Source organism: Phoenix dactylifera, unplaced genomic scaffold (assembly GCF_009389715.1).
Source record: "Phoenix dactylifera cultivar Barhee BC4 unplaced genomic scaffold, palm_55x_up_171113_PBpolish2nd_filt_p 002432F, whole genome shotgun sequence".
Classification (NCBI taxonomy): Eukaryota; Viridiplantae; Streptophyta; class Magnoliopsida; order Arecales; family Arecaceae; genus Phoenix; species Phoenix dactylifera.
This window is the reverse complement of record NW_024069651.1, coordinates 7,433-33,916: the sequence shown is the minus strand read 5'-3', so window position 1 is coordinate 33,916 and position 26,484 is coordinate 7,433. Positions and strand designations below refer to the sequence as shown.

The following is a 26,484-nucleotide window of genomic DNA, read 5'->3' as shown; positions in this document are numbered from 1 at the left end:
CCCCCCCCTGGAGGATGCCCTCATTGATGGCGATCTTCCCTCGAGGAGGATGAGACATCCTCTCCTCAGGCCCTGGGAGCGTGACATTGCAGGCCTCGGGAAGGTGGTACCGAGCCACAAATCCGTCTAAGTCCTCGGCGACCAGTTTTGACTTGATGCTATCTGCTCCCACTTCGCCCATCCCTAATGGCCAATCTACGGTCAGGACGGGGTCAAGAAGGAGGGAAAGGCCGGAACGACTGGGGTGCACTAGTACAAAAAGAAAAAGTATGAAGAGCTCAAAGTAGAAGAGTGGGAAACTCACTTGAAGAGGAGGAAGAACGGCTCCGAGAGCGTCAAAGGAAAAGCAAGCGAACGTTTCGGCGGCAACAATGGTAGCGCAAAGGAGAAACTCGAAAATGTCCGTAAAGAAGAAGACGGACGGGGGAGGGCCCCCGATTAAATAGGCGAAAGGGCAAGTGACACCTCGATGACGCCAGAAGACGCCTGGCCGCCGAAGGGTCGCTCGCACCCCAAAGGCGAATCGACACCATTAAGGAAGGATGTCCGCCGAAATCCTCAGGTTGCCAGGTCAGCAGCAACCGCCATACGCCATAAAGAAGGCGGGAAGCTTGAAGCGCGCGCGCCTCTCCGAAGGATGGCGGCAATCTCGAAACATCACTCCCTTCACCTGTTCCCCTTCTGGTTCCAGGCTCGGAAGTGGGGGGCTACTGTTATGGGGGAATTGAGCCGCCATGCCCCACGTGATCGGCACGCGTATCCAGGAAAGCTACAGCTGCCCTATGATCCAGCACTCCGACCCCGAGTCGGACCTCCTCGGCTCCGCAGCCCGACCCCGGGTCGGCTGCCCTATGATCCAGCACTCCGACCCCGAGTCGGACCTCCTCGGCTTCGCAGCCCGACCCCGGGTCGGCTGCCCTATGATCCAGCATTCCGACCCCGAGTCGGAGATCTTTTGATAACGACAGGCTATTCTCCAGAGGCACGCCGCGGCCTCCTGCTCCACTACTCCCTGCAACGGCTGTACCCGATGCTGCCCACGATCTCCTGTATCAACCGTACAAAGCGGAGCTCCACTACGCCCTGCCATGACCGTACCCAGCGCTGCTCCACGACGCCCCGTAACGGCCATGTCAGTGGCCATTCTATCGTGCCCCACGACGACAAACCCCCCTGAGAGACCTCCCAGCCAGGTATATATGCGGCTGGGGGGAGAAGGGGGGTAAGCAATACCTCCCAGAGCACTCTCTCCCACTTGTGATTATCATCTCTCCTCCTCCAATCTCCTCTGACTTGACCATCGGAGGGCCATCACCACCCTGGTGGTGGTGCAAGGCTTGTTTGCAGGTTCCTTGGCGGAAGGTGGAGCGCAACCAGCACCAACCAAGACAACTCAGGCGGAACCCCGTTCACACCGTCGTGTCAATCGTTCTCGGTTTGGACCACCAGCAACATATATATATTATTTGGTATCAAAATAAATCTATTTTAGCACAATAAAAATCTATTATAGCACAAAATAAACCTATTCATTTAATAAATTTAAATCATAAAATTGCAAATACTACAAATCTACTAATATTAAATTTGAAATAAAAGTAAGAGAAAATAGCTTGATTGAAGGCAGGTCGAAGCGCGTAGACGCTATCCCAAAGAAGTGTTTGCCCCCACGTACGGATCTTCCGGCAATCCTCCTCAAAGATACGACGATCCAAAAAATTCTTCTTCGGTACGTTTCGGAAGAAACCAAAACGAACCCGATCGAACTTGTAGATCTAGCAAAGAACAAGATAAAAAGAATAAAATAAAATATGTTGAATAAAAGTGCAAAAATAAAAATTAGAAGTGGTTAAGAGAAGGAAGAACTTTTCTCCAGATTTTTTTCAGTATTTTTTTCTATTTTTTCGTGTCCCAAATAGAAGAAAATAGGAAGCATTTATAGGATTCTTGGGTATGTGCATTTTGGATTTTTTGCGGACACGTCTACGGTCATTCCGCAGCCAGTGGGTGCCGGTACACGTCCACGATCCGCGGACGCGGCCAGCCCACGAACATTTCGTGGACGCTCCAGCAGGCGCCACCCGCTGGCAGGCGCACGTGCACCCGAGACACGCGTCTCGGGCCGCGTGTGCCATTAATTTTTCCAATAAAAATTATCCTTACAAAAGAAAGGATAGCATAAGTGATACATGCAAATAGTAATTTTAGAGGAATAAATATGTAATAATCTATATTTTTGAGGAAATATATGCAATAGAAAATGCAAAACGTCTGATGGTGCATATTTATTTTGGTCTTGACCTTAATTAGAAAACTTCTTTTAAATAACTATGGAATCGAATTAATTATCATATTTTTACGAAACTAAGAAAGGAAGCAGATTTAGAGGAGAGCAAGAACCACTCAGTACAAAATTGATAAATTATTCAGGTCACGTAGATGATTGGGAGCACCTCTAGCGACTTGAACTTTCCAATCTTAGCATGAGTGTGATGACTCTAGGAGTAAACAGCTCATTATTCAAGAATTGATATCATATTAAATGATATTCTATAGTTCACAACTAAATAAGAATCCTTCTAATCTAATTTTATTTGCACATTTGTGATGCGTAAGAATATTTACTTTTTACATTTTTTTTTTTTGGCTTGAGGCAAATTAACACAAATGCATGCTGCTAAGGATGGAACAAAATTAGTTGAATTTAAAAAAAAAAATCCAACAAAATGAAAAGAGTGGGCAAATGGCTTGGTTTCAAAACACAGTCGCATCTCTCCACCACTGATGTTCATGTATTGAAAAAAATTTCAAATGATCGATACAAGTAATTTCGATTGGTGATGTTTCCACAATTATTTTCAAAAAATAATTGGTCGGTACCTCCTCTTTGTAGAAGAGATCTTGGGTGTGACCCTGGTTGGTGGCAAACAAGTGATCATATTGCTAAAAAAAAAAAACATAGAAATGTGTCTAGAGTAAATTGTTGGATCATCATGCCTGACGGGAAGAGTAGCCTTGAAAAATGAGGTACCTTAGATTTAACTTGGAGTTAAATGACAAGTCTATTTTTTTTATTATTATTAAAGTTGTAGTGAATAACCTAACCAACAAAAATTTTCCAATCCAAAGGCATAGAAGAAATAGATCTCACACCCAATTACCTCCGTCTTTATCCAATTACTATAAGGGTTTTTTTGTCATGGATATTGTCCTAAATATCAAATTTTGCATAAATACCCTTTTCAAATTGATATTTATATGTATACCCTCGTAAAACACTTGTTTTACTATTCTATTTTTTTATTCATATTTTTGCTACACATATATATCTATACCATCTAACGCCGTTAAAAAATTAACGGTTTCAAATTAAAATGACTAAAATATTCTTAATAGATAGATGTGCAAAAAGAAATATTTATAAGGTGACTGCGATGGGAGACAAAAAAAATAATTTCAATATATTATTTTATTTTTTTATTAAAATAAATATGATTTTTATTAACAGTGTTAGAAGAACCACTATATTAAAGGTATTTATGTAAAAACAGTGTTTTACGAAAAATATATAAATTTGAAAAAGGTATTTACAAAATTTGTATTTTTATAAGGATATTCAAAAAAAAAAAAACCCTTACTATAAAGCTTGTTAAGCGGGGAGTGAGGGAATGGTCCCAATAGATAACCCATGCAGCCAAAGAGAGTTCTTCAGCAAAAATATTAAGGCCACGTCGTTCACTAAGAGTCTAAGACCCATTAAAAATCATGCATATATTATAGAACTAATGCAGTCATAAAAATCTAAGGACATAATGCAGTCATAAGGACTTTCGGATCATGTTTCCCACTGCTTGCAATTCTTTCACATATATTCTTATTTTCATTTTATAAGCTTCAAAGTTGCCTCTTTTCCCGTTCATATATAGGGGAATCATGCTAAGAAAAATAACCTCAATCCTTTTTTTCCTATAACAGCAACTTGAAATTGAAAATTGAACTGAAAATTTTGAGAATAATGGAAGGTTGGAGATTCAACACACCTCATATATGGAGCATCTACAGAAACACTAGCGAGGATTTGCAGTGGTCTGTGAAGTCCTCAATGAGGCTGTTCCTCTATAATAGCAAAAGTGTGAGGAGGAAGAGGAAACTTCACCTGTTTTCATGGTGAGAATCTCACACCCTATCTTACCTTCTAGCTGCTCTTGTAGAAAAGAAACGGGAGTACGTAGTAAGAGAGCAATCACATCATTCACATGAGGTCACATGATTTCGAGTTGCCTTGGTACCGGATGCTTGCCACCCAAACAAGTTGAGCCAAATTTGTAAGGGTATTTTGATCCTAAAATGTCACTAATAGGTACATGAAAGGGTGTTAGTGAAAAATTTTAAACTAGAACCAAGGGAACTCGGATAAAGTCATGAGTGTCGAAGAATAATTTTGTTACAACCTAGGTCCTACGTCTTATACATCTCGTCATGTCTCTTTTTTTAATTTGGAACTATGCTACAACGATAGGTTCCATGTTGGACAACAAGACCTCATTTGCCTATGGACCCAATAAAACACAATACTCCTTATTGAGGACTTAATCCAAGGTACGATATCGATACAAATTTAGCTACAAATTTACTAACCTCCAAAATATGGTAAAATATCCTATCTTTCAAGTCAAGGGATCATTTGCAAGCAGACCACCATGTTTAAACTTATATCCTTGACAGTACTTTTTTGTATGGTGGATTGCCGATATTTACTGTTCGGTATTATAACATACTTGAGTGTTAGTGTGACGTATCATCTTTGTGAAGAAGAAACTTCACGAAGTTATTGTCTACTTTAGCAGTCTTGTAAATCATACGTTGAACCTTACCGATAATTATAAATATATTTCAAGTATTTAGGTGTGGAGTGATTGATTATAACCCTATTTGATTTTGATGAGCTCAAAGCATTTAAGTATATCTTATGTTATACTAATGAATTCAATCTAGTATTTCAGTCAAATATTTGTGATTTTATGTTTAAGTGTCTCTAGCTTTAGTTCAATACACTTTGGCTAAGTATGGAAATCAACTTGAACCAAAGTCTGAATCTCGAGTCGACTCCGGAAGATTACGAGTCGACTCCAAGCGTATCAGAAGCACTTGCACAAGCTCGAGTCGACTCCTACACATTACGAGTCGACTCCGACTGAGAACAGACAGCCGGACAGAAAGATATATCTCAGAACCTGTCACCAAGTCGACTCCGGAAGAATTCGAGTCGACCCCGATGTTTGCCGAGTCGACTCCTGCAAAGTACGAGTCGACTCCATGGAGTAACAGACAGAAAGACAGAGAAGCCATTTTGGACTCTGAGAGCCGAGTCGACTCCCGAAGAACTCGAGTCGACTCCGACGGTTGGCAGGTCGACTCCTAAGGAAGCAAGAGTCGACTCTCAGAAAAATGCAAGGCTAAAAGTCAGAGAGCCAACTTCGTGTCTGAGAGCCGAGTCGACTTCCACAAAGTCCGAGTCGACTCCAAGGCAGTTCAACTCCAAAGACAGAAGACCGGTACTTCGGTGTCTGAGAGCCGAGTCGACTCCCGCAAAGTCCGAGTCGACTCCGAGGCAGTTCAACTCCAAAGACAGAAGATCGGTATTTCGGTGTCTGAGAGCCGAGTCGACTCCCGCAAAGTCCGAGTCGACTCCGAGACAGTTCAAGTTCAAAGACAGAAGACCTGTCTTTCCGGCTCTGAGAGTCGAGTCGACTCCAAGGAAATCCGAGTCGACTCGAGGAAGTAAAATCGAGAGGATGATTTTGGAATCCTGAAGATCGAGTCGTCTCCAGAAGGGAAAGTCATCTCCGGACAATTGGCGAGTCGACTCCAGGTTCAGCTGAGTTGACTCCAGAACGGGACGGCACTTTATTTCGAATTTTGAATAGTGGCCGAGTCGTCTCCAGTATAGCATGAGTCGACTCCAGCAACACTCAAGTCGACTCCTGATCGAGCGAGTCGACTCCGATCCCAACGGACATTTTGTCAGGAGTTGCAGTGTGTGCATAACGGCCATCAAAGTGTGTCTAACGGCTATTTTTCGTTGGGAATGGCTTAAATAGCCTGAGTGAACAGTAATAGAGTAAGAAAGAGAGACTCCATTCAAAGCAAAAGGAATTTCCACCAACCAAATGCTCTCTAGAGTAATTACAAGAAAAAGAAGGAAGAAGTGCATTGAAGTCTACTCTCCAACCGTCTTCCTCACATTCAAGGCTCTCCTCCTGACAGCAAATCTTCAGCAAATTCAAGAGGAGTCAAAGAGTTTGAAAAGCCCCTTCCTCCACCTCTAAAATCTGTTTGAGGGCTTCTAACTCTTCCTTGCTTATATTGTTTAAATACGCTTTTTGAGAAGCTTCCTTTTTTACTTGTTTCAAACTATTTGTTTCTTACTTGATTCAATCAGGGGATTGAATCAAGGGTGTTAAGGTTTGTTGGTGAGCCGAGGTTAAAACCAACGGTGTAAGGGTTTGATTGTGATCCCGGAAAAACAATCGGGTGGTTCTAGTCGGTGAGCCTGTGAAAACCGACCGAGTTCGTTGTGATCTCGTAAAACAACAAGTTGGGTTGTGAACTTGTAAAACAACCGGCTGTAATCCGAGGGATTATAGTGAACTCCCAAGTGAGGCTTGGGGAGTGGACGTAGGAGCAAGGGTTAGCTCCGAACCACTATAAAATCGCTTGTGTTTGTGATTGTTTCATTGTCTCTTCCTTTCCCTTCATCCATTGCATATAGCAACTAATTAATCCACTTGCAATAAATTTTAATTAGTTACTCACAAAGTTTTTTAATTACAATAATTACTTTAAAACCCAATTCACCCCCCCCCCTCTTGGGTTGTCTTTTTGGGCAACATTAGGTATATCTAATTCTCCTGTGGACATACTCCGTCCATGTAAATAAACCTTCTGGAGTACTCATGGACTTCTTGCTCCATGGCCGATATATGGCACATATCATATACTGTTTGTGTAGTCATGGAAGAGGAAAAGCCAATGCATTAATCCATACAATGTTCCCAATTTAAATGCAAATGGCTTTTAAGGTGTATCCTATCTAGCACTATTATTAGAGAAAATGGTCATCTCCAATACTATAGTATAGTACAGTAGTGTATCATATTATTATTTAGCATTACATAGTGCTAAATATCATTGTAATCATATTATACATATAATACTATATAGTAATATAGTATTACATCATAATATTATAGTGTAATGTATATATTATATATTTTTATTATATTATTATATTATATAATATACTGTTTTTTTACACAATAATGTGGTTATGAAGGATGAAATTGTTCTATTTTATTAAAATCACTCTATCATCCACTAGTTCCCAAGTAACATCCAAATAAACGAATCTTGCCTTGTCATCATCCAAACACATGAAGAGATTAATTGCAATTACTACGAAATAACACCATATTTTTCCAAATAAAATTAAAATTTATATCTGTTTATACCATGTAAATTAGTATTCTTTGGTATAACTTCTTATATCAAGAAACTCATATCCAACACACAAAAGTTCTGATCTTACACGTGTGCAATATTTCTTGGCTCTTGCTTTGCTCCTCCTTTAACATGGGCTCAACACTCGATCAACCAAAATAAAGTCCGGTGGAGATCCGAACCCTACGTATCCGACCCCACTACGTGGGCCCGGTCGGATTCCACCGACTCTTTCACGCCCCGCTGTGATTCTTCTTGCAGCCGACAATTTTCAAACGCTTCCGATATCCGCCATCTGTCAAATCCAACGGCCGATTTTCATTTCCAAATAATCCGTCTCTCTAGGAATGGAGCCGTAAAAAATACCGTTAAATTCCCAAGAAGCATCAGCCGTCAAATATTACACCTGTCGCACAGCCAGGCTATCACGGAAAGCTCCACCGAGTATATGAACGCCTGTCGCTGGGCCTCCACGTCCCCTTTTCACCTTGTGCCCATTTCCTCCGTCCCTCGCGCTCTCTCTCTCTGTCTCTCTCTCTGCCCCCCCAACTCCCTCTCTTCCCGATCAAAAAAAAAAGAAATAAAAGAAAATAATTGGATCTTTGTTCTATTTTTTCTGTAGATTGAATGGAATCCGATTGCATTCTGTCCAGGTAAACTCACTGATTTTATCAGATTTATCGTTTCTAGATATCTTTTTTTTTTAGTGTAATTGTTTCTAGATATCACCTCCCATATAGAAAATATTGGCTTGAAATATATTTTTGATTCCTTTATTCCTGTTTTAAATTGCATATTTATTGAAAGTTTTAGCCTTTGATCTCTGGTTGTGATTGCGTTTTCACTGGAAAGCATTCCTTGCTTCATGTAAGTAGCCGAAGAAGATGTATATCTCCTTTATTTCATCGAGAAAACGAGTTTTTGATGGTCTGCTGCCTTGAATGTCATGCATGTATATTATGATTTATTTGTATCTTTTTGAATATAAATACTTGTGAAATTCATAGGAAAATTATTAAGTTGTGCAGATGGGGAGATTGAAATGTAGTCCTATGCGTTTATATTTTAATTATTTTGGATTAAATTTGGAGGCTGGACTTCAAAATTCTAGCCTATGGATGTGCAGAGCCACTTTAAATTTTAACTCGCCGTTCTCTGTAGGAGAATTAACTGGATTCAGTTCCTCTTTTTATTCCAATCCAAGCCCATGAATGCTTTATGCCGTTTGCCTTCCGAATTCTGTTGTTTCTTTGAGGCCTCAATCGTGATCGTGATTTAATATGGTGTTGCTTTATATTTTTTTTTATTTTTTATAAAGTATGTGAATATGTGAGATTGTATCTCATATATATTTTTCTCATAACATAGATGGTCATTAAAACAAAGGATTTGAAAAAATTAAAATGCAACAGGATATGAACTTAAATACAATTGGTTGAGAAAAGAATTTATAACATCAAGATCTGCTAATTAAGTCAAGGCTAGGACATTAAAGTTTGAGTATGAACTGTATGTTCATTCCCTTCACAGTAACAGCAAGAACATGAACAAAAGAAGCAGAGGTGGGAAAGGGGTTAGAGTGACCACATACCACCTTAGAAAACTTGTTAGTAGGGTTAGTTGTTAAGTGTTAGTTCTTTGATCCTAATGTATGAGGGGCTACCTCAATGGACTAATGGATCTATGATGTGTCTACTAAAAGAAGAACTACAATGCAGAGAAGGATGGTTTGTTATCAATTTCCTCATTTGATAAGAATTTGCAGTGTTGAGTCTCCCTGTCAAAACACTTTTCTTCAGATAATCATTAGTATCCAGTAAGTTCTTGTTTATTAAATAAAAGGTATCCATAAATCTATGTTCTAAGACAAGCTTCAATAGTGCAGATATTTTGTCCATAACAGAACGTAGTCCCTCTTTAAAACATCTGTGCTAGGTTACCATTGAGGATTTTCTGCCATTTATTCTGACTGCAAACAAGTTTATACTGGCAAATGCAGTTTGTTTTTAGGAGTGTCAGCAAATATCTTGTTACCATAACACTGTACTATGTAATCCATATCTTGATGCATGGTGTATTGCAACCATACAGCCCTTCAAGTCTTGTGTTTGGTTCCCCAAAAGAGTGCAGGAGATATGTCCTGGTCTATCAAAGAATCTAGGTATCTGCTCATTCTTAGGGATTTGATTTGATTGAATGTCCTGCTTGTGGTATATTGATATTGTTTGATTGTTTATGCTGACATTTGGAAGTAACTAATTACTGGTAGGGAATTGGTATGCCAGACAAGTAGGAAAATTTGGGCTCTCTGGGCTCTACTAATTAGGATTTAGCAACAGGTCCTGATACATATTCAGTTTGTATTTATGCATGTGTGTGCTCCTTTATAAAGAACTCATGCATGTATGTGCATATTTGAAGTTTGTATAAGTCTATTCAATACAGTTTCATACTGATACGTTCCTCAGAAATACAACAGACAAAAATAGAGATTAATCTTCTAGAATCTACAGTCATGTGCTTGGATTATGCATTAAAGCATAACATGAAAACTTACAGAAGGGATTCAGCTTATAGAAGAAATAAAGTGGTTTTCTGTTTCCCATTTATGTTTTTCTAAGGTGGTGAATCATAGTCTGCAAATTTAACAAAACGCAGATTTGACAAAGCTTTAAAATTTCATTGAATTTCATCCTTGGATCATTTTTTCTAAATTATTGTAGAAGAATCCAAAAGAATCCTGCAGGTATTAGCATTCGTGAGATTATCAATAATGACTGATAAATGATGCCTCAACCACGTTGAAGTATCCTTAAAACATACTTTTTGCAAAGTAGAGTGTATCTCAATCATTAGAACATCAAAAAGTAAATCATCTTTGTGACTGAAATTTCCATAAGTGTGCAGGCTTAAGCACAGTTCTTGGTATCCAGTGAGTTCTTGAATAAGAATTGCTCATACAATGGTAAAATTTATCTTCTGGTGTTTTTCAAATCTACTACTAATTTGTTCGCAGTTTCCACTCAAAAATAATTTTTTATCTTAATATATTTAGTTTAGTTGGTTCGCATCCCTCTCCACATGGGAGAGGTTCAAGATTCAAATCTTGGTTGGCGGGATCCCACTGCATTTCATCTCTTCAGAGACATCTGATAAAATTGGAACAATGCAGAGAAGATTAGCATGGCCCCTAAGAAAGGATGACATGCAAAAATCCAGGCGTCTCACCACATTTCTGAAAAAAAGAAAGGAAGAAGGGAAGAGAGAGGGGGAGAGAGAGAGAGAGAGAGAATGAGAAGGAGAGAGATTCTGATCTTGTCTTCCATTGTCCTGAGTTAAAAATAGTTTTGATTATAATGGTGTCTTTCTTCATTTAACTACATTCTCTCTTCAGATTGTAACGTTTTCTCTTTGCTGCACAGAGATCCTCAGAACATAGTGGCATAGAAGGTCAGAGGTCTGTCAGAGACATCTTATGGATCCTATTCATGGGGATTCAAGAAGCAAGCATACATACGATGAACAAAGGCATCCTGGTCTGGGAAACAAACCAGAAATAAAGAAAGTAACTCCTAGCTCATCTTCTGATGGGGAATCATTTGAAGAAGGTTTCTTCCAACTAGATGCAGCTGAACTCGACAAATCATTTCTGCAAATCACTGAGATTGCCAGTGATAAATTAGCCTCACAATCCAAGACTCAAAATGGCAAAGTTAATGATACCAATGATGTTGGGATGAGTGATAACTTGGACATGTTTGGACGAAATCATTCTCCCCCACTTCAGGTGATGGGGAGGTCAGATGTCCCCGACCCAAATATAGTTCCATCTTCCATGTTCACAAGGACTACGTCCTCAGCAATAGACGGGAGCGTGGTTTCAAATGAATCTTTGTTCAGCATCCAAATGGGGAATTCTAGCTTCTCTAGGGACCATGTTTTCTTGACAGGCAGGTCCAGAGATCTGACCAACTTCCCCATGGACCCGCCAAGTGCAGCAGAGGCAGCAAATGCTGCAGCCATGCAGGGTGTCTTGAGGGTAAATGCAGAGAAAGTTGGTGGTAAAGACAAGCATCCAGCTGGGGATATGCATCATTCTGCTAGCATATCTAACCTCTTCGACAGCAGAATGGCTAGTTTCCAATCTTTTACATTTGCAGAGTATGCTCTCTTCTGCCTTCTTTATAGACAAGATTTTCAATGACCATCTTGCTGCCTTTTGCTAGCAAAATTCACAAATTCAAAAGCAGATAAAAACATAAGGGAAAGTAAATTAGGCTACAAATGTGGTAACATGATACTGATTTTTTAAGTTTGAAAGTTTGAAAGATAGGAAATGTGTCATTAGTGGAAGGATTATCATTGTGGTCAATGGTGTAATGTTTAAGTAAGTTTCCTATTCTTTCCTTTGGCAATAAAATAGTTAGTAGTGAATGTGGATGGATTTGGTTATGAAACTCATTTTTTGGTGACTTCAGATTGACAGATGGAAGAAGTGGATCAGTTAAGGTAGGACCTGTGAACCAACCGCGGCACTGGGAGCAGGCACAGCAGCGTCCACCACAAACCAAGACCACAAAAGCAACTCCTGCTGCCAAGTGTTTTCCATGCTTTTCTTGTTCATTCTGTTCTTGAGGGAGTGTGAGTACCCTAGCAACTCCTACGTTTCTTCCTCTAATTCCATTACGATCCCACAAATTGACGAGATGTCATGCAAAATGCCTTGCAGGTTTCTGATCAACAATATCGTGAGGGATACTCTGCCACTCACTAAGTAATGTTCTAAGAGCACATGTTTATCATCATCAATTGTTCCCCTCTCTCTCTCTCTCTGACAATGCATTGAATTTGAATTAGGGAGATGAAGTTTCTGTGGTTTGGAGTCTGGACAGAAAAGTATACATGATTACAGAGGAACAGGAGAAGGCATGCATTTCTTTTAGTGGTTGAGAAGAACTGCATCCAATATAGTCTTGTTTTCAGTATTGTAATGCTAATGTTAGGCTCAGGTACTCATCTCTAGGGTCTAATGTTTTCTTTTCAGAGAAAGTTACAGATTTAAGTCCTGCATTTGCTTTTGATATCATTACAACTTGAAAAGTACATTTGTTTCTGAGGACTAACATTGTCTGAGATAAAGCAAGGTAACAAAGCATTTGTTGGATCAATACCCCCGACTATCTTTCCTAATCTCATAGCACCTTCCACAATTTTATTAAGGTGACGTATCAATCATGTAAGATAGATCTAAAACTCAGTGACGATTGCTTGAAGGAGATCCGCTAATGGAATTAGAAACTATCTAAGGTGGAAATTATTGAGTTCAACATGAAGCGACACCATTAGCGATGTTATCTAATTTTTCCAGGTATAACACTGCTACTGGTGATCCAGGCTGCAGTCAGAGGCACGTTGATAGATGAAGCAGGCTTGCTTGGCAGGTGCTATGCCTGGATGCCGCTGCAAAGGTGGTGGAGACCATTTCTCGGCAAATTGAATGCTGGACTCCAAACTGGCCTTAGTGGACTATCTGCAGGTTGTGCTCAAAAGTATGCTCAAGAACTATGCCATAGAAATTTTTATTGTATATATATAGGGATAAACAAATGCAATTTGGTTGGCTTATAGTAGATAAAAGTAGCTTGGTGACTCCTTTTATAGAATTGATTGACCAAATCTCTTTGAACGAAACTTACCTTCCTAATAACCTACATTAGAGGTTCTTCTCACATGCATTAAGATTCCTTTCAGCATCTTGTAAGAATTGGTGAAAATATTGATAATAGTTCCAGTAACTACCTTGAGATATCACTATATTACCAATGACCAATCGTTGCATGGAACAATTGAATTGTTGAGGTGTTATCGTAGCACATCATACCAAAACAGCATGGATTATTCAAAATTCGTCACATTGTCATCAATACCTGGCTGCATCATGTGTATCTTTGTGAACAGTTCATTGACGTCACATGTGGATCATTTACACGCACGCGCAAATAAATCATTTTAATTGAAATAGTATAATTGCACAAAAATTTTATCTAACTCATGCTCTAAATTTAAATGTCTGTTTTATGTAGACTCAATACGAATGAGGAAATTGCTGCTGATAATTTGTTTTTCACCACCTTATGAGGCTGTACAAACTCTCGAATATATTGCATGATCCTTGGATGCCAACCATTGAATCTGCATAACTTCTTTCCCATCTTCGAGTTGAAGAGTCTTAAGAAGTGCAGACAGTTTACCTTACAGGTTCCTGCAGTTTGTAGGAGGAATATGCGAGCGAGGTCATCCAATTTTTTTTGTGCTGCATGCTTGTTGATCCATATGCAAGTGCACATCACAGGCTGATTGAATTAGATTCACAGCCTCATTCGATGATCTCGCGAGTTCTTGCGAACTGCTGGAACCTCTGAGAGACAAACCTCATTAGTCAATGAATCTGCCTAAGCACCAAGATTTGCACAATTAAATTTCAGCCTGCTAGTGAACGACAGATGAGTGGCTATGCACCAAAGATTTGTCCGCTAGAAGCCCACCAATTCTATTTATTCCAATATTAGATAACTCAAAACAAACAAACAAAAAACCCTAGATTTTAGGACCACTTCCTCCTATTCCTTCTTATGTGTTTCTTGCACCCGCTCTCTTTTTCATTCCCTCTACCTGCTTTCTTTCAGTAGAGATGATCCTGGCCTTACTGGTCACGGCTTGGGAGGAGCCCGACAGGTTACTTTGGTTGCCGATGGGGCGGGCGCGGGTGCGGGTCAGGAATCTTCATGCCTTGATTAGTAAGGAGCCTGCCCGACAGATTGAGGTAGGATGGATTTGAAGGATGCGGCTTCACCCGTGTGTGGCGTTCTTCATTTGGAAAGTAACATGGGGTTGCCTACCGACCAAGAGCTTATTGGCCAGACGGGGTGTGCGGATCACATAGTGCTACGAGGTATGCATGGATACCGAGGAGACCATTGATCATGTCTTTTTGTGGTGTCCTAGGGCCAGGGAGGTTTGGAGCAGGTCTTCTACACCGCTTCTTCACTCGGTGGTGTCGGCACAAGATCTGATTCATTTGCTGAGAGGATCCATGCGGAGTCCCAGTACTGCTGAGGTGGGGGTCTTTCAAGCATACTTAGCTTATTATATTTGGTTGGACAGGAATGCTGATCAATTTAAGGGTAGGAGGTCGACTCCGAGGACTGTAGTGGACAGAGCTATGCTTCACGCGGAGGAGGTCACCTCAACTGCCGCTAGTTTCTCTTCTGGGATGGCCAAGGACATCTAGGGTACTCTTTCCGCTGCCACGGTGTCTAGGTTTGCCCTTATTGATTTGGTGCCCTCACCTCTTGGTCATCTCAACATAAACTTTGATGATAGTTATTCAGTGGATGGTGTGTCTGGAGGTGTTGGATTTGTGATCAGAGATGATCTAGGCAGGCTGATAACGGCTGGCGGTCATCGTACACCTGGACTCATGGTAGTGGGTGCTGAGCTTCAGACAGCCTGGAAGGGTATATCCTACGCGATGCGGATACTTGGAACCGAGTGTGTGTGCCTTGAGGGCGACTCTTCCATTGTGATCGATTGGATCCGAGGAGTGGACAGGTACGGTGATGGCCATCCTCTTATCCGGGAGACTCGCAGACTAGCCCAGGAGCTGAACGAGTTTCAGGCAACACATGTGTTTTGGGAGGCGAACCAGGCAGCAGACTAGGTCTCCTCTTTTGTCGTCCGAAATTTCGAAGAGTTCCTCTGGACATCAGTAGCAGACATACTGTCTCCTTTGTACTCCTTATTATCTTTTGATTTCGCAGGTTGTACTCACGTTAGATCTATATGAATTGTCATTTTTACCAAAAAAAAAAGCATTTTCTTTCTGAAAATGAGAATATTATTTACCATAATAAAGAATTGAAATATATCTTCTTACTCAAAAATGCTCAAGAACCCTATGGATGTCTTAAGATTGGTCTTCTACTCCATAAAGGCAGGAAAATCCAGTCGAATTAGGTAGAGCCTACATCAACCCAACACCCTCCCGGCCCAGATCATATGAGTGCAGACTAATAAGGCCCATAGATTGGGACTTGGGCTAAGCAGGCCAACATGCCCGATTTCTGCAGGATAATCTTACAGGAATATGCAAACAGGTTCTTATTATGGTTGGATTTCCAACGAAGTGGTAAATCACTACTTGTTCTTTTTCACTTAAACACTAAACCTTTACAGTTGCAATACTCCAAGTATATGCTTTAATTTTTTTCCCTTCAGTCTTGCGCTTTGTTTTCCTAATCAGCAACCCCACCAAAACACCACAAAACAGAAGGTTATTTGTAGCATGTGAAAAGATAGCTTACTTTGAAAAGGAAAAGACCATCTCCAGATTAACTCAAAAAAGTAGTCTCTTTCTGATGCAAGTCACTTTTTTCCATTTTTAAACAGGTTAAAAAAAACATTTCTGTAGAGATGACACTTTATTTAGTTTAACTAAAGTAGGAGTTTATGTTAAACTTATCTGAGGCAAAAATGTTTAGTTAACCAAAGACATCTAACTAAGCAAGCTAAAACAAAGAGACAGCTTCCATTAATCAAGGCTAAACTAATATAAGATTAACAGGGGAATCAATTTGCATCAAATGAATCCATTATATAGTTTATTAGATAAGTAGCTCATGCTACGAAATTTTGATTCCTTTTTTTACAATTTAACAATGATTGATGGAGTATGTGGATCCATCTACTCCAAAGTTTGTCTCCACAGAGTCCAATATTTACTTATGCATATCATATGTAGTCGACATGGCGACATAAGAAAAGCAGGTTATGGATAACCTTGATGTCTCTTGTGATCTAAGCTGATGATAGTACGGAAGGAAGCAAGAGAGACCCACAATGGCCTGGACAACCATAGCAAATTTTGCCAATCCCATTCTAATAGTCAATGTGGAAGGAGCAATCAGTCCTTCCTCAAAAGATATTCCTGTTACTCTAAGCTCTACCAGTTGATTCTAAAAACCATCAGTAACTATCATGCAGATAGAATGTTGCAGTCTCAAAGAGGGCAAAGAGCATCAGAAATCTTTAATGTATATAGGTCACCACACAAGTTCTTCAAGAAAGGACAGCTTATTTGTAAAGCTTTAGCTACAAGTTCCACTTCAGAAAGAAGCCTCCATCCAAAACATTTATCGAAGTTGCAAAGAAGCCATCATATGAATGGGAAACCTCAGCTTTCCATCCAAGCAGGAGAATATCAACTAGAATAAAACTAAGGGGAAGAGGCCCCGCAAAGAGAGAAGAAAAAGGGATAGCTTGTGACCCTTGTTCACAAAGCTTCAGATTTTGTTCCAGCTCAAGGCAGCACCCACCAATGACAGTCTACTTGTCTTCTAAGCAAAACTGACATCCAAAGCCACTTCCACCATCCATCCACACCTTCCCCACCTTTTTTTTTACTCCTGTTTTCCCCTGCTGCCTGCTATCCTAGATAATGCATCTCCAAGTCCATCTAGTACTCCATCAGAAACAAACATCAACAACCTGTTCTCAGTAATTCATCAGTTTATAATATTACAAAAAGTTCTGTGAAATGGGATCATTTCAAATGCCTGCAAATTTTCCAAGTTCTGCATTGCCAGAGTCCTCTTGTGCCTATCTACTCCAAGAATTGAAGGTTAGTTTGTTGTGAAATTTAAGGTTCTTGATCTTTCGAAAAGAATTAAGGTTCTTGGTTGAATACTATGTACTTTACTGATTTCTTCTTGCTAAATTTGATGAGCTGCTGGAACTGAATAGCTGATTTGGGATGAGGTTGGGCAAGATCAGCTTGAGCGAGAGAGAGTTCTCCTTGAACTGGAACAGGAATGTTTGGAAGTTTATAGGAGAAAAGTTGACAGTGCTAATATCTCTAGAGTTCGACTACATCAAGCACTGGCTGATTCAGAAGCTGAGTTAACTAATCTTCTGCTTTCCCTTGGAGAGCGATCATTACCAGGAAGAGTGAGCTCTAACAACAATGATCTCTATCATATGCATCAAATGCAATAGATACCATCAAATTAGGACATGTCTTGCTTTACATGTACTAAGTAGTACATATCTTGTACAGCCAGAAAAATTGACAGGGACACTAAAGGAGCAGCTTGATTCGATTACTCCTGCCCTTCGAGAAATGCAGATGAGAAAAGAAATCAGGATGAACCAGTTCCGGGAGGTTCAGACACAAATCCAAAGGATTTCATCAGAGATTGCAGGTCACTCAGAATATGATAGTGTTGTTGTGAATGAAGGTGATCTCTCACTGAAGAAACTCGAGGAATATCAACATGAATTTCAGAGACTTCACAAGGAAAAGGTACTTGGAATTAATCTGAAAAAATACTTGTACCCCTCTTAACGTGACATGATTTTTTTTCCTTTCTTTCTTTCTTTCATTCTGAAAGAATGATAGGCTCCGGAAAGTGGAAGAGTACATAAATGAGGTGCATCAGCATGCTGAAACAATGGGGATGGATTCCTCGAAAATCATTACTGATGTTCACCCGAGCTTATTGCATGGTTCAAGCGGACAGCAATCAAAGAATATTAGTGACACAATTTTGGACAGACTCAAAAGCACAGTACAGCAACTCAAAGATGAGAAGCAAAAGAGAATGGAAAAGGTGATTTTTTTTACCTTCCCTCCCATGCTTTTCGCCTTATGTGAGCATTCGAGTAACATAGCAACAGGAAGTAAGAAATGAAGACAACCATTAATGTTGTATAAGTTACATAGCTTGTAAGCTGCTGAGCTTTGCACAACAAGTATTAATAGTTTATGAAAAGGTAAATGCAAAATCCAAAATATTCATATTGTAACAATATGCAACACCATAAAGTATTCATATTTGCTGCCAGTGCAAAATGGCTATAGCCCAGTGGTTGGACCTCTCCAAATGGGTGGATGCTCTGGGTTTGAATCTTGGAGCTGTTTCCCATGTGTTTAACCCTGTTAAGTCTGCTTCATGGTGCTTCCACCGTTAATCCCCTGGAAGAAGAAGAGAATCAATTTGTTGTAATTTGCAAGCATCCAAATAAATGGTTGAAAAAAAGTCAGATCAGAAATGTGTGAATCTGGTCACTTTATAGTAATACATAGCATTATGAAATTGTGATCAGAACTCAGTTAAAAAAAACAAACAAATTAAGACAATCAGAACCAAATATCCATAAGAATCCTATAATAGGAATAGAACAAGATCTTTTGCATCTGATTTCATATAATTATTAGATGAACCTTAGTATCACCAGAATATTTGTAACATTTTGTAGAATAAACAAGGATCACTTATGTTGAATAAGATTGAAATTACGCTCTTTAAAAATCATATTGTAGCTCTTTTTTCACAGAAATGTGGTAAGAATGTTGACACAATGTTTGACTGATCCATGGTCTAAGAAATTTCTTGAACTGAGATTCTAAATGATATTTCTTATTTTAGATGAGAAAGATACATATCAGGCATTTTAAGGTTCAAGATCATTTTCAAGACAGATTTAATATAATAGCCGCAGCATTTCAAGGTTGAAGGTTGCATTTGAGATGATTTGGATTGATGTCATACAATGCACAAACTTGAAATTACTGAATTATCAAAAGATGGATTGAAACAAAATTTTTGTAGCGGAGCACCAATATGATTAATTGTTTAGATTCAAATTCCAAACTAGTTTTTCCAGTCATGAAATTTTTCTTGATCATAACGTTACTCACTCACCATTTCCACAATCAGTTAATTGCTGTAGATGCGAATGATAGCACAGTGTGCAATAGTTTCAACTGAAAATTACAGAAACTGCATATTTGCAGCTTCACAGGCTTGGGAAAGCATTGACAAATTTGTGGAATCTTTTGGATACACCCATGGAGGACCAGCAACCATTTTCTCATATCAAATTTTTTTCATCATCAGCCTCAGTAAGTTACACTTTAGGCCCTGGAAGCCTTACCCTCGACATAATCCACCAGGTACAGGCACTTGTCCACATCATAAAACCTGAGGATTAAGAATATGTTTCAAATCTTCTTTAATAACTGTTTCAGTATTTAGTCTATTCTGGCTGCTTAAATGGCCCAGCTTTGCTTGAAACATAATCCAGGCTGAGTCTGAAGTAGAGAGATTGGATCAGTTAAAAGCAAGCAAGATGAAAGAGCTATTCTTTAAAAAGCAAATTGAACTCCAGGGCATATGCAAGAAATCTCACATGGAAGTACCCCCTCAGTCTGAGATGGAAAATATTATGAAACTTATCATATCTGGTGGGCCTCTTGCTTCAATTTTTTTTAATGATTCAAGAATTCTCAATGTTACTTTCAGTAATCCAAAAAATTTACATGCACTACCTGAAGGTGAGATGGACCATTCTGACCTCCTCATGTGCATGGAAGAGCATATATCTAAAGCAAAAGAAGAGGCTTGCAGCCGGAAAGACATAATGGAGAAGGTCAACAAGTGGATGGCTTCATGCGAGGAAGAACGCTGGCTGGAAGAGTACAGCAGGGTCATTCCTAATCCATCAAAATACATACTTGTCCAGCATTATCCCTGATATACTAAACTCTCATGTCATGTCATTTTGATAAATGAACTGTTTACAGGATGAGAATCGTTACTCGGTAAGCAGAGGGGCTCACAAAAACTTGAAACGCGCAGAGCGTGCTAGAATTATAGTCAACAAGATTCCAGGTAAGAATTGATTGTAGTAAATCAAGAATGATGATTATACCAAAAAAAAAATCAAGAATGATGATGCAACATAAACTGATATGATCTAAATGCAGCTTTGGTCGAATCGCTGATGACCAAGACTAGAATTTGGGAAGAGGAAAGGAAGAAAGTTTTCTTGTATGATGAGGTCAGACACAAAACCCTTTTGAGAAACATACTCTGGATTTTACCCTTTTGTTAAGATCATGCATACAACTTGCTCGTGACAACCCATGAAGCATCTTTTGTATCTCATTGTGAAGTTCAGATATTCTGGTGTCAAGCTAAAACTTAAATGCAACAGAAACTCAGACAAAAAAAATTATGAATTTTTATTATGGTTACCTCCATTTTTCAACTATACAGCATGAAGGTTTAAGCCTTAAAAAGATTTAAAAGCTCCAAAGTTCTGTTTTTATACAGCCCAAGATATGCATTTGTTTAAATAAATTGTTAAAACAACACAGCCAACATTATCATGTTGGTTAAACCATGTACTAGGATCAATATAATTCCACTAAAGGGAAATCACTATTTGAAAAACCAGTAAGTAAAAACTGCATCAGTATGTCTAGCTACATATCATTTTGTGCGATAACATATAGCAATTATTAAGTAATTTTCTGTGCCGGGTGGCTGAGAAAGGAATCAAGGATCTGGGGCAGACAATATACTCCTTAAATGTAGACTTCTTGAGTCCAAATATCAATTCCATTTGATTTCCAAAAAAGAACAGTTCAAATTATTTTTTTCAGCATCCTCCTAATTCCACAACATCAACCAATCTTTCTGTGACTTCGCAGGCGCCTCTTTTGGCTATGCTTCAGCAATACACTTTGATGAGACAGGAAAAGGAAGAAGAGAAGTACAGGCAAAGAGTAAGTTTTTCATGAGGAACAAAAGAAAATTGGAAGGTCCTATGAGGATCCTTCATAGGACAGACTGGTAATTGTAACGGTATCAAATCATGAATACCACTTTCATAATATTACACACAAATAATATGATTTTGGTACAGGAGAGAAAGAAGGTACAGGCTCAGGTTGCAGCACAGCAGGACAAGTTTAGCTCAAGGACAAACACAAGCGCCAGTCCTCTTTCAAACAGGAGCTTAAATAGCAGTTTCAGCAGTTATTCCCCTTCATACAGGAGGCTGTCTATCACGAACCAGCATCAAAGATCGAAAATTAATTCTGCAACACAAGGACCAAATTTCAACAAAATGGGTCGGAAGAAACAGGTGGAGAGCATGTTGGTTAAGTACAACCATGTCCGTAAATTTAGAACAGAGACAGCATCAGAAATCTCTACCACAATTTCAGGCCCATCATCTCCATGACTTTTCTTAGCTAGGAAAAGTTGTCTTGCTTCATCATAAGATCGTATCAGTAGAGAAGAAAAAAAAAATGGTTGTTTGGAAAATAAAGATGCTTGTAAGAGAAAATCCTGTGTGTTACTACAACAATTACAAGACATCATATCCTACATCCCAGGCCTCAACCGGTTTCCCAAAAATTGTTGATTGCATGAGGGAATGACTAAATTGCTGCATTTACTGTTAGCATCCCCCAACTCATTTCGCACCACGGAACTCGGAATCTGCCATATGGTGAAAGATGATAAACGTTCCCAGTCAGTGGGTGACATAAGTGCCATTTTTTATGGGCACTTCCATTGTCATTTTGATACAAAACCTGTGAACCAAATTAATACATCAGGCAAAACAATCAACAAGACGGAGTTAAAAGGCATATTTGTATCAGTGTTAAATGGCAAGTTCATGATTCAAGACATGTGGTTCGAGGGAACTTCTCTGATGAGCATCAATGCTTCCAACCTTTTCACATGCACATATATTAGTGTCCCATTAAATAAACTGTCATAATAAAATAATTCATAAATGCACGTAACAACATACTTAACATCAATAACAACTAAATTGGTTAAAGATCTAATTATAACTGTGAACTAGGCCTAGAAACTACAAAAGGCAAGTACAAGTTGCATAACAAGTATGGAGCGGTTCTCCCAATTAGCATTACTTGGCATGATCCAATTGCCAGACAACAAATAATAATATCGTGTTTGACAGGGAAGAGACACTCAGAAGATGGACAGAGCAACCATTCAATTAATTGAGAAACTTGCCCACATTATGATTTGATCATCCAATCGAAAAAACAGGGAGCTTCTGGTAACAAAGGCTGAGGACAGTTCAACTGCATTCTTTTTACATTTCTTTTTCATGATTCTTAGAAAAATTTTAAGGATGACTCTGGAAATGCAAACCATATTACTTCTATCTTGAATCGGTGCGAGAATTCCAATATGTGTGAGGAGTATCATAAGAATACATCTAATTAGATACTCGACTAGGCAATTTGAATTTGATGGAAACAAGTTTAAGATTATTGTTGAAGTTATTGCTAGAGACAATTTTTGTCTAGCTCTACCAATACAATGGTAGAAATAAGTTCCTTTACTCCACTATTAAGTACCTTTATTGTGCAAGCGCGCACATCATCATGTGCATGAAGTTTATTCATGAATGGATACAAGCATACCAGTTACATACGTAGTATAGATTTAGAAATTTATCTAAGGCAACTTAGATAACTTACAACTTTTCTGTGCATAAGTATTCATCATTTGGAGACATTGCAACCTGCAATTCACAATCAAATGTATCATTTAATCCTAGGACCAAGGGACCAAAGAAACGAATCATCATCAATAAAAGGCCACAGCAGATATAATTTACTGCAATAAAGAAAGAGATTACGAATGTACGGTATTAACACATCTTGTATGGTTGATGATATGCCTGACACAAGGATGACCGAGGACAACATCCCACATTGCCATGCTATATATATATTAATTCATTAAGATCAGTTATAAGCATGATGGAGAATAGAGAAAAATTTTAAGGAAATGAATTACTCCCCATAACCGCTCACGGTAACCAATACAGGCTCCCTTTGAAGCCACTGAGTGATCACCCTCATCAACATGACTGCACACAATCTAAAAATAAATAAATAAAACATATCAGTGAATATGACAAACAGATGTCATAAGACATGTACAACTCATTGCACAACATAAAACCATCCATAAACAAAAAAGCAGTTATATAACAATAAAATAAAATAAAAAAAGTTACCAATATAGGGATTTATGATTAATAAGCAATAAGCTATATTATGTCCATTAAAGGTTGGCTTTATAAATTAAACCCTTCGCAATTTTCATGCATCAACAGCTAAATCTTCTGCAAAGGCAAGCTTCTCCAAATCCTCATAAGTTTCATGCCGTTCCACTTTTGAATATTTCAATTTTACAAACCAAGTCATTCCCTTGTAAGCACTCCTTTAATTGTTCTTGCTCTGTTCATGCTTAATGCTTGCAATTCTCAAGCTTCATAATACTGACTCACTATGAGATCATACAATACCTGATTGTCATTGTGCATGTCCATGTCATATTTGTTAGGCATTCAACAAGATGTCCAACAATAAAATGTTCATGGCCTATGGTGTATAGCCCATTATTCTATTGCTATTGAAAGTGTTGTCCATTAAAGATCACTCAATGATAATCAAGGTTTACTGTACCAAGCCATAAAACTTGGTACCAAGCATACTGTACCATATGGTAAGATAACGGTATAGCATCAAGGCTCGATATAGCACTATGCTGACACATAGTATAGCCACTATCTCACCTTCAACGGTGTATCGTGTTTCCATAGAGGTGTACCGTATAGTAGGATACTAGCATTGTGCCCAGTATCAACGTAGCATATCTTGATGAGATTGCCTACCAAACAGATAAGGACTGTGGACTCAGATCATAGAAGTCATTGACTATAGGTTAATAATTTTATTTGTTTGTTTAACATGAAAGAGCATGTTTATCATTTCTTCTTTCAATCTTTACGGGACACCAAAGTACTACATATTTTAAATGATAATCCAATGTATTTGAAGGCACGTTTTTATATAGAAATATAAAGAGAAGAACCAGCTGGATCAAGATTCGCCATCTCGATACCGAACCCCGTACTGGTACCATCCTATTATAATGTTGGTATGCAGTATGGTGTGAGATCATGAAGCATGCTTAGTGTCGGTATGGTATAAGACTATATACCTATACGATCAGTAGCGACCAAATACGGCATACTTTGAGCTGGACTTTTTGTGGCTCTAAGCATTTAACAATTGTATGAGTCTCAAATGATGGTGCAAGGCCCAAAAGTAGAATGAACAAGGAGTAGAGAAAGTAGTAATGGAAGGAGAGGAAGGGGAAAGAGGAAAGGAATGCATAGGCACAATGCCCATAATATTCTCCCCTTTAATCTTAGATAAACCAAAATGCCCACAAGTGGGAGAACCAACCACTTTAAATGAATGTTATGCATGATCCGGGCAATCAACCAGGCCCAAATCCATACAATTGCAGCCCATATATAAAAAGATATACCTAACGCACTCTTACACCTAAAATTATTCAAGTTTTGATCGATGTCCTTCATTTTTTAATAGCATGCAACAGAAGATTTAAAATACATGTATAATAATGTAAGTCCATCTTTCTCCTATAAAGCCATTTCTTACATATCAAACTCAAGAAGACAATTTTTGTTATGGTACTTAATGTTCAAAATAAATTAGAGAACTACTTGTTGTACTATCCGGTACCATACTATACCGGCATGTATCGTACCGTATCAGGACATACCATACCAGTATGCAGTCTCATACCATATGGACACTCAGTATGTCTCGTCGTCTCATACTGTACCACATACCAACACTATAATAGTCCGGTACCGATACCAGTCCGGTACCGAGAGAGCGAATCTTGGATGAAACCATCATCTTTTATTAGCTTTTGACCCAGTAATATTAGTAAATAAGTACTTTGACCAATTTTAGTTTGAATCAATGATATGAAGATAGATTCGCATCAGATTACCAAATGGTTGATGCCATCGGGCTTCTTTGAAAAGATAGAAGTTCAATGGTATAAATAGTATGCAACAAAGTTAGAAACTCACCCTGGCAGTTGATTAGCATGTTATGCAGTAGGCATTTGCTCAAACAATGTAGAGTAGGGGCTGGAAGTGGGCTCGGGCCGGCCCGAAGCCCATCGGGCCGGGCTGCCTGCGGGCCGGGCTATGGGTTAAAAACTTAAGCCCAATTCTATTTCGGGCCGGGCTCGGGCTGAAATCTTAAGCCCAATTCTATTTCGGGCCGGGCTCGGGTTTTCCATTGGCCCCGGCCCGGGCCCAGCCCGAGCCCGGGCCCAATGCGAGCCTGAACGAGATCGAAGACGGGCAGACGGCCCGAGCCAGTCGCGAGTCGCGACTTAGGGGGATTTTTGGGGTTTTGTAACTTTGTTTGACGAGTCGTGAACTCGTGATTGAACTCGTGAAACCCTAGGCGAGAGCGGAGAGCCGCGAGACCGAGACGCGGAGAGCCGGAGACGGTGGTCCAGTGGAGGCGTGGAGGCTCGTCGTCGTCTAGGGTTTCTCACCAGTCGTCGTCGGCGGCAGCGGGCTTGTCGAGTGCAGAGGCGAGACGAGAGCGGTGGAGGCTCGTCGTCGTCGGCTAGGGTTTCTCCGCTCCCTTCTCGGATCGTCGTCGTCGGCCGACTCACCGAGTGCCAATCGTCTCGGATCGTCGCCCTCATCTCCCTTCTCCTCCAGGCTCCACCCCCTCACCGCCAAAATTGATCGTCACTTGAGGTGCATCGGCTCTAGTCGGCTCTCAGATTAGGGTTTTTTGGATAATCTATTCTCTCTTGCCTCTTGGTGCTTTACCCTTGTTCTATTCTCTCGAGTCTTGGTGCTCACCGGCCCCGATCCTCTTCTCCTCCTTCCTCTGTGGCGCTGACCGACCTGCCGAGAAAGAGGTAATTACTTATCCTCTTCTCCTCCTTCCTCTGTGGACTGTGGTGCCTAAAATATTATTTTTTTACTAATCTATTGCTTGCTCCCCTTCTCGAAAACAAAAGGGGGAGGCTTTAAAAGTTAGTAGAGCTCATTTCATCTGCCAAATATCACAAATAAGAGGATCATGTGCTTTTGAGGTGGTTGTGCTGCCATAAATCCACAAGTTGTGTTTAGTGCATTTAAGACATTTACTGTTATTTCTACAATTCTACTAAGTTTTGTGGTTTTAATTAGGTTTGTGGTTTTGAATAGGTAATTAAAAGTGTGATG

At 39.5% G+C, this 26,484-nt stretch overlaps 2 protein-coding genes, 1 long non-coding RNA gene and 1 other non-coding gene across 8 annotated transcripts; 3 read left to right on the top strand and 1 right to left on the bottom strand.

Annotated features, from left to right (window-relative positions):
- Positions 1-10,193: 10,193 nt before the first annotated feature.
- LOC120109585 lies at positions 10,194-12,668 on the top strand. Of its 3 annotated transcripts, none has more exons than XR_005510418.1 (4): positions 10,194-11,887; positions 11,979-12,141; positions 12,230-12,274; positions 12,358-12,668. XR_005510418.1 is itself a non-coding variant. In XM_039123346.1 (3 exons), the coding sequence occupies exons 1-2, from the start codon at positions 10,976-10,978 to the stop codon at positions 12,133-12,135; spliced, it is 843 nt and encodes a 280-aa protein (XP_038979274.1). In that variant the 5' UTR covers positions 10,198-10,975; the 3' UTR covers positions 12,136-12,141; positions 12,230-12,668. The 3 variants fall into 3 exon arrangements, 1 of the variants encoding a protein (XP_038979274.1); XR_005510417.1 differs by having other exon boundaries at positions 10,198-11,661; XM_039123346.1 differs by having other exon boundaries at positions 10,198-11,661; positions 12,230-12,668.
- LOC120109589 lies at positions 10,634-10,737 on the top strand. The gene has a single exon (XR_005510423.1). It is a non-coding gene; the product is annotated as a U6 spliceosomal RNA (small nuclear RNA).
- Positions 12,669-16,801: 4,133 nt separating the features above from the next.
- Positions 16,802-21,737, top strand: LOC120109586 (65-kDa microtubule-associated protein 8-like). The gene is made up of 11 exons (XM_039123347.1): positions 16,802-17,179; positions 17,302-17,505; positions 17,615-17,860; positions 17,949-18,167; positions 19,355-19,513; positions 19,645-19,804; positions 19,895-20,046; positions 20,144-20,231; positions 20,327-20,400; positions 21,056-21,130; positions 21,271-21,737. The coding sequence occupies exons 1-11, from the start codon at positions 17,096-17,098 to the stop codon at positions 21,589-21,591; spliced, it is 1,782 nt and encodes a 593-aa protein (XP_038979275.1). The 5' UTR covers positions 16,802-17,095; the 3' UTR covers positions 21,592-21,737.
- On the bottom strand, positions 21,186-25,357 carry LOC103715773. 3 transcript variants are annotated; one of them, XR_005510421.1, is made up of 4 exons: positions 25,318-25,357; positions 23,043-23,279; positions 22,874-22,917; positions 21,199-21,946 (listed from the first exon to the last, which is right to left on the bottom strand). It is a non-coding gene; the product is annotated as an uncharacterized LOC103715773 (long non-coding RNA). The 3 variants fall into 3 exon arrangements; XR_005510422.1 differs by lacking the exon at positions 25,318-25,357 and having other exon boundaries at positions 21,186-21,445; positions 21,520-22,917; positions 23,043-23,377; XR_005510420.1 differs by lacking the exon at positions 25,318-25,357 and having other exon boundaries at positions 23,043-23,380.
- Positions 25,358-26,484: the final 1,127 nt, after the last annotated feature.

Excerpts from the sequence above, each read along its gene's own strand:
- LOC120109586 (XM_039123347.1), top strand. The coding sequence starts at position 17,096 with ATGGGATCATTTCAAATGCCTGCAAATTTTCCAAGTTCTGCATTGCCA. Across the intron at positions 18,168-19,354 it reads AGCAAAAGAGAATGGAAAAG|CTTCACAGGCTTGGGAAAGC; the intron begins GTGATTTTTTTT and ends GCATATTTGCAG. Across the intron at positions 20,232-20,326 it reads TATAGTCAACAAGATTCCAG|CTTTGGTCGAATCGCTGATG; the intron begins GTAAGAATTGAT and ends ATCTAAATGCAG.
- LOC120109585 (XM_039123346.1), top strand. The coding sequence starts at position 10,976 with ATGGATCCTATTCATGGGGATTCAAGAAGCAAGCATACATACGATGAA. Across the intron at positions 11,662-11,978 it reads CAATCTTTTACATTTGCAGA|ATTGACAGATGGAAGAAGTG; the intron begins GTATGCTCTCTT and ends TGGTGACTTCAG.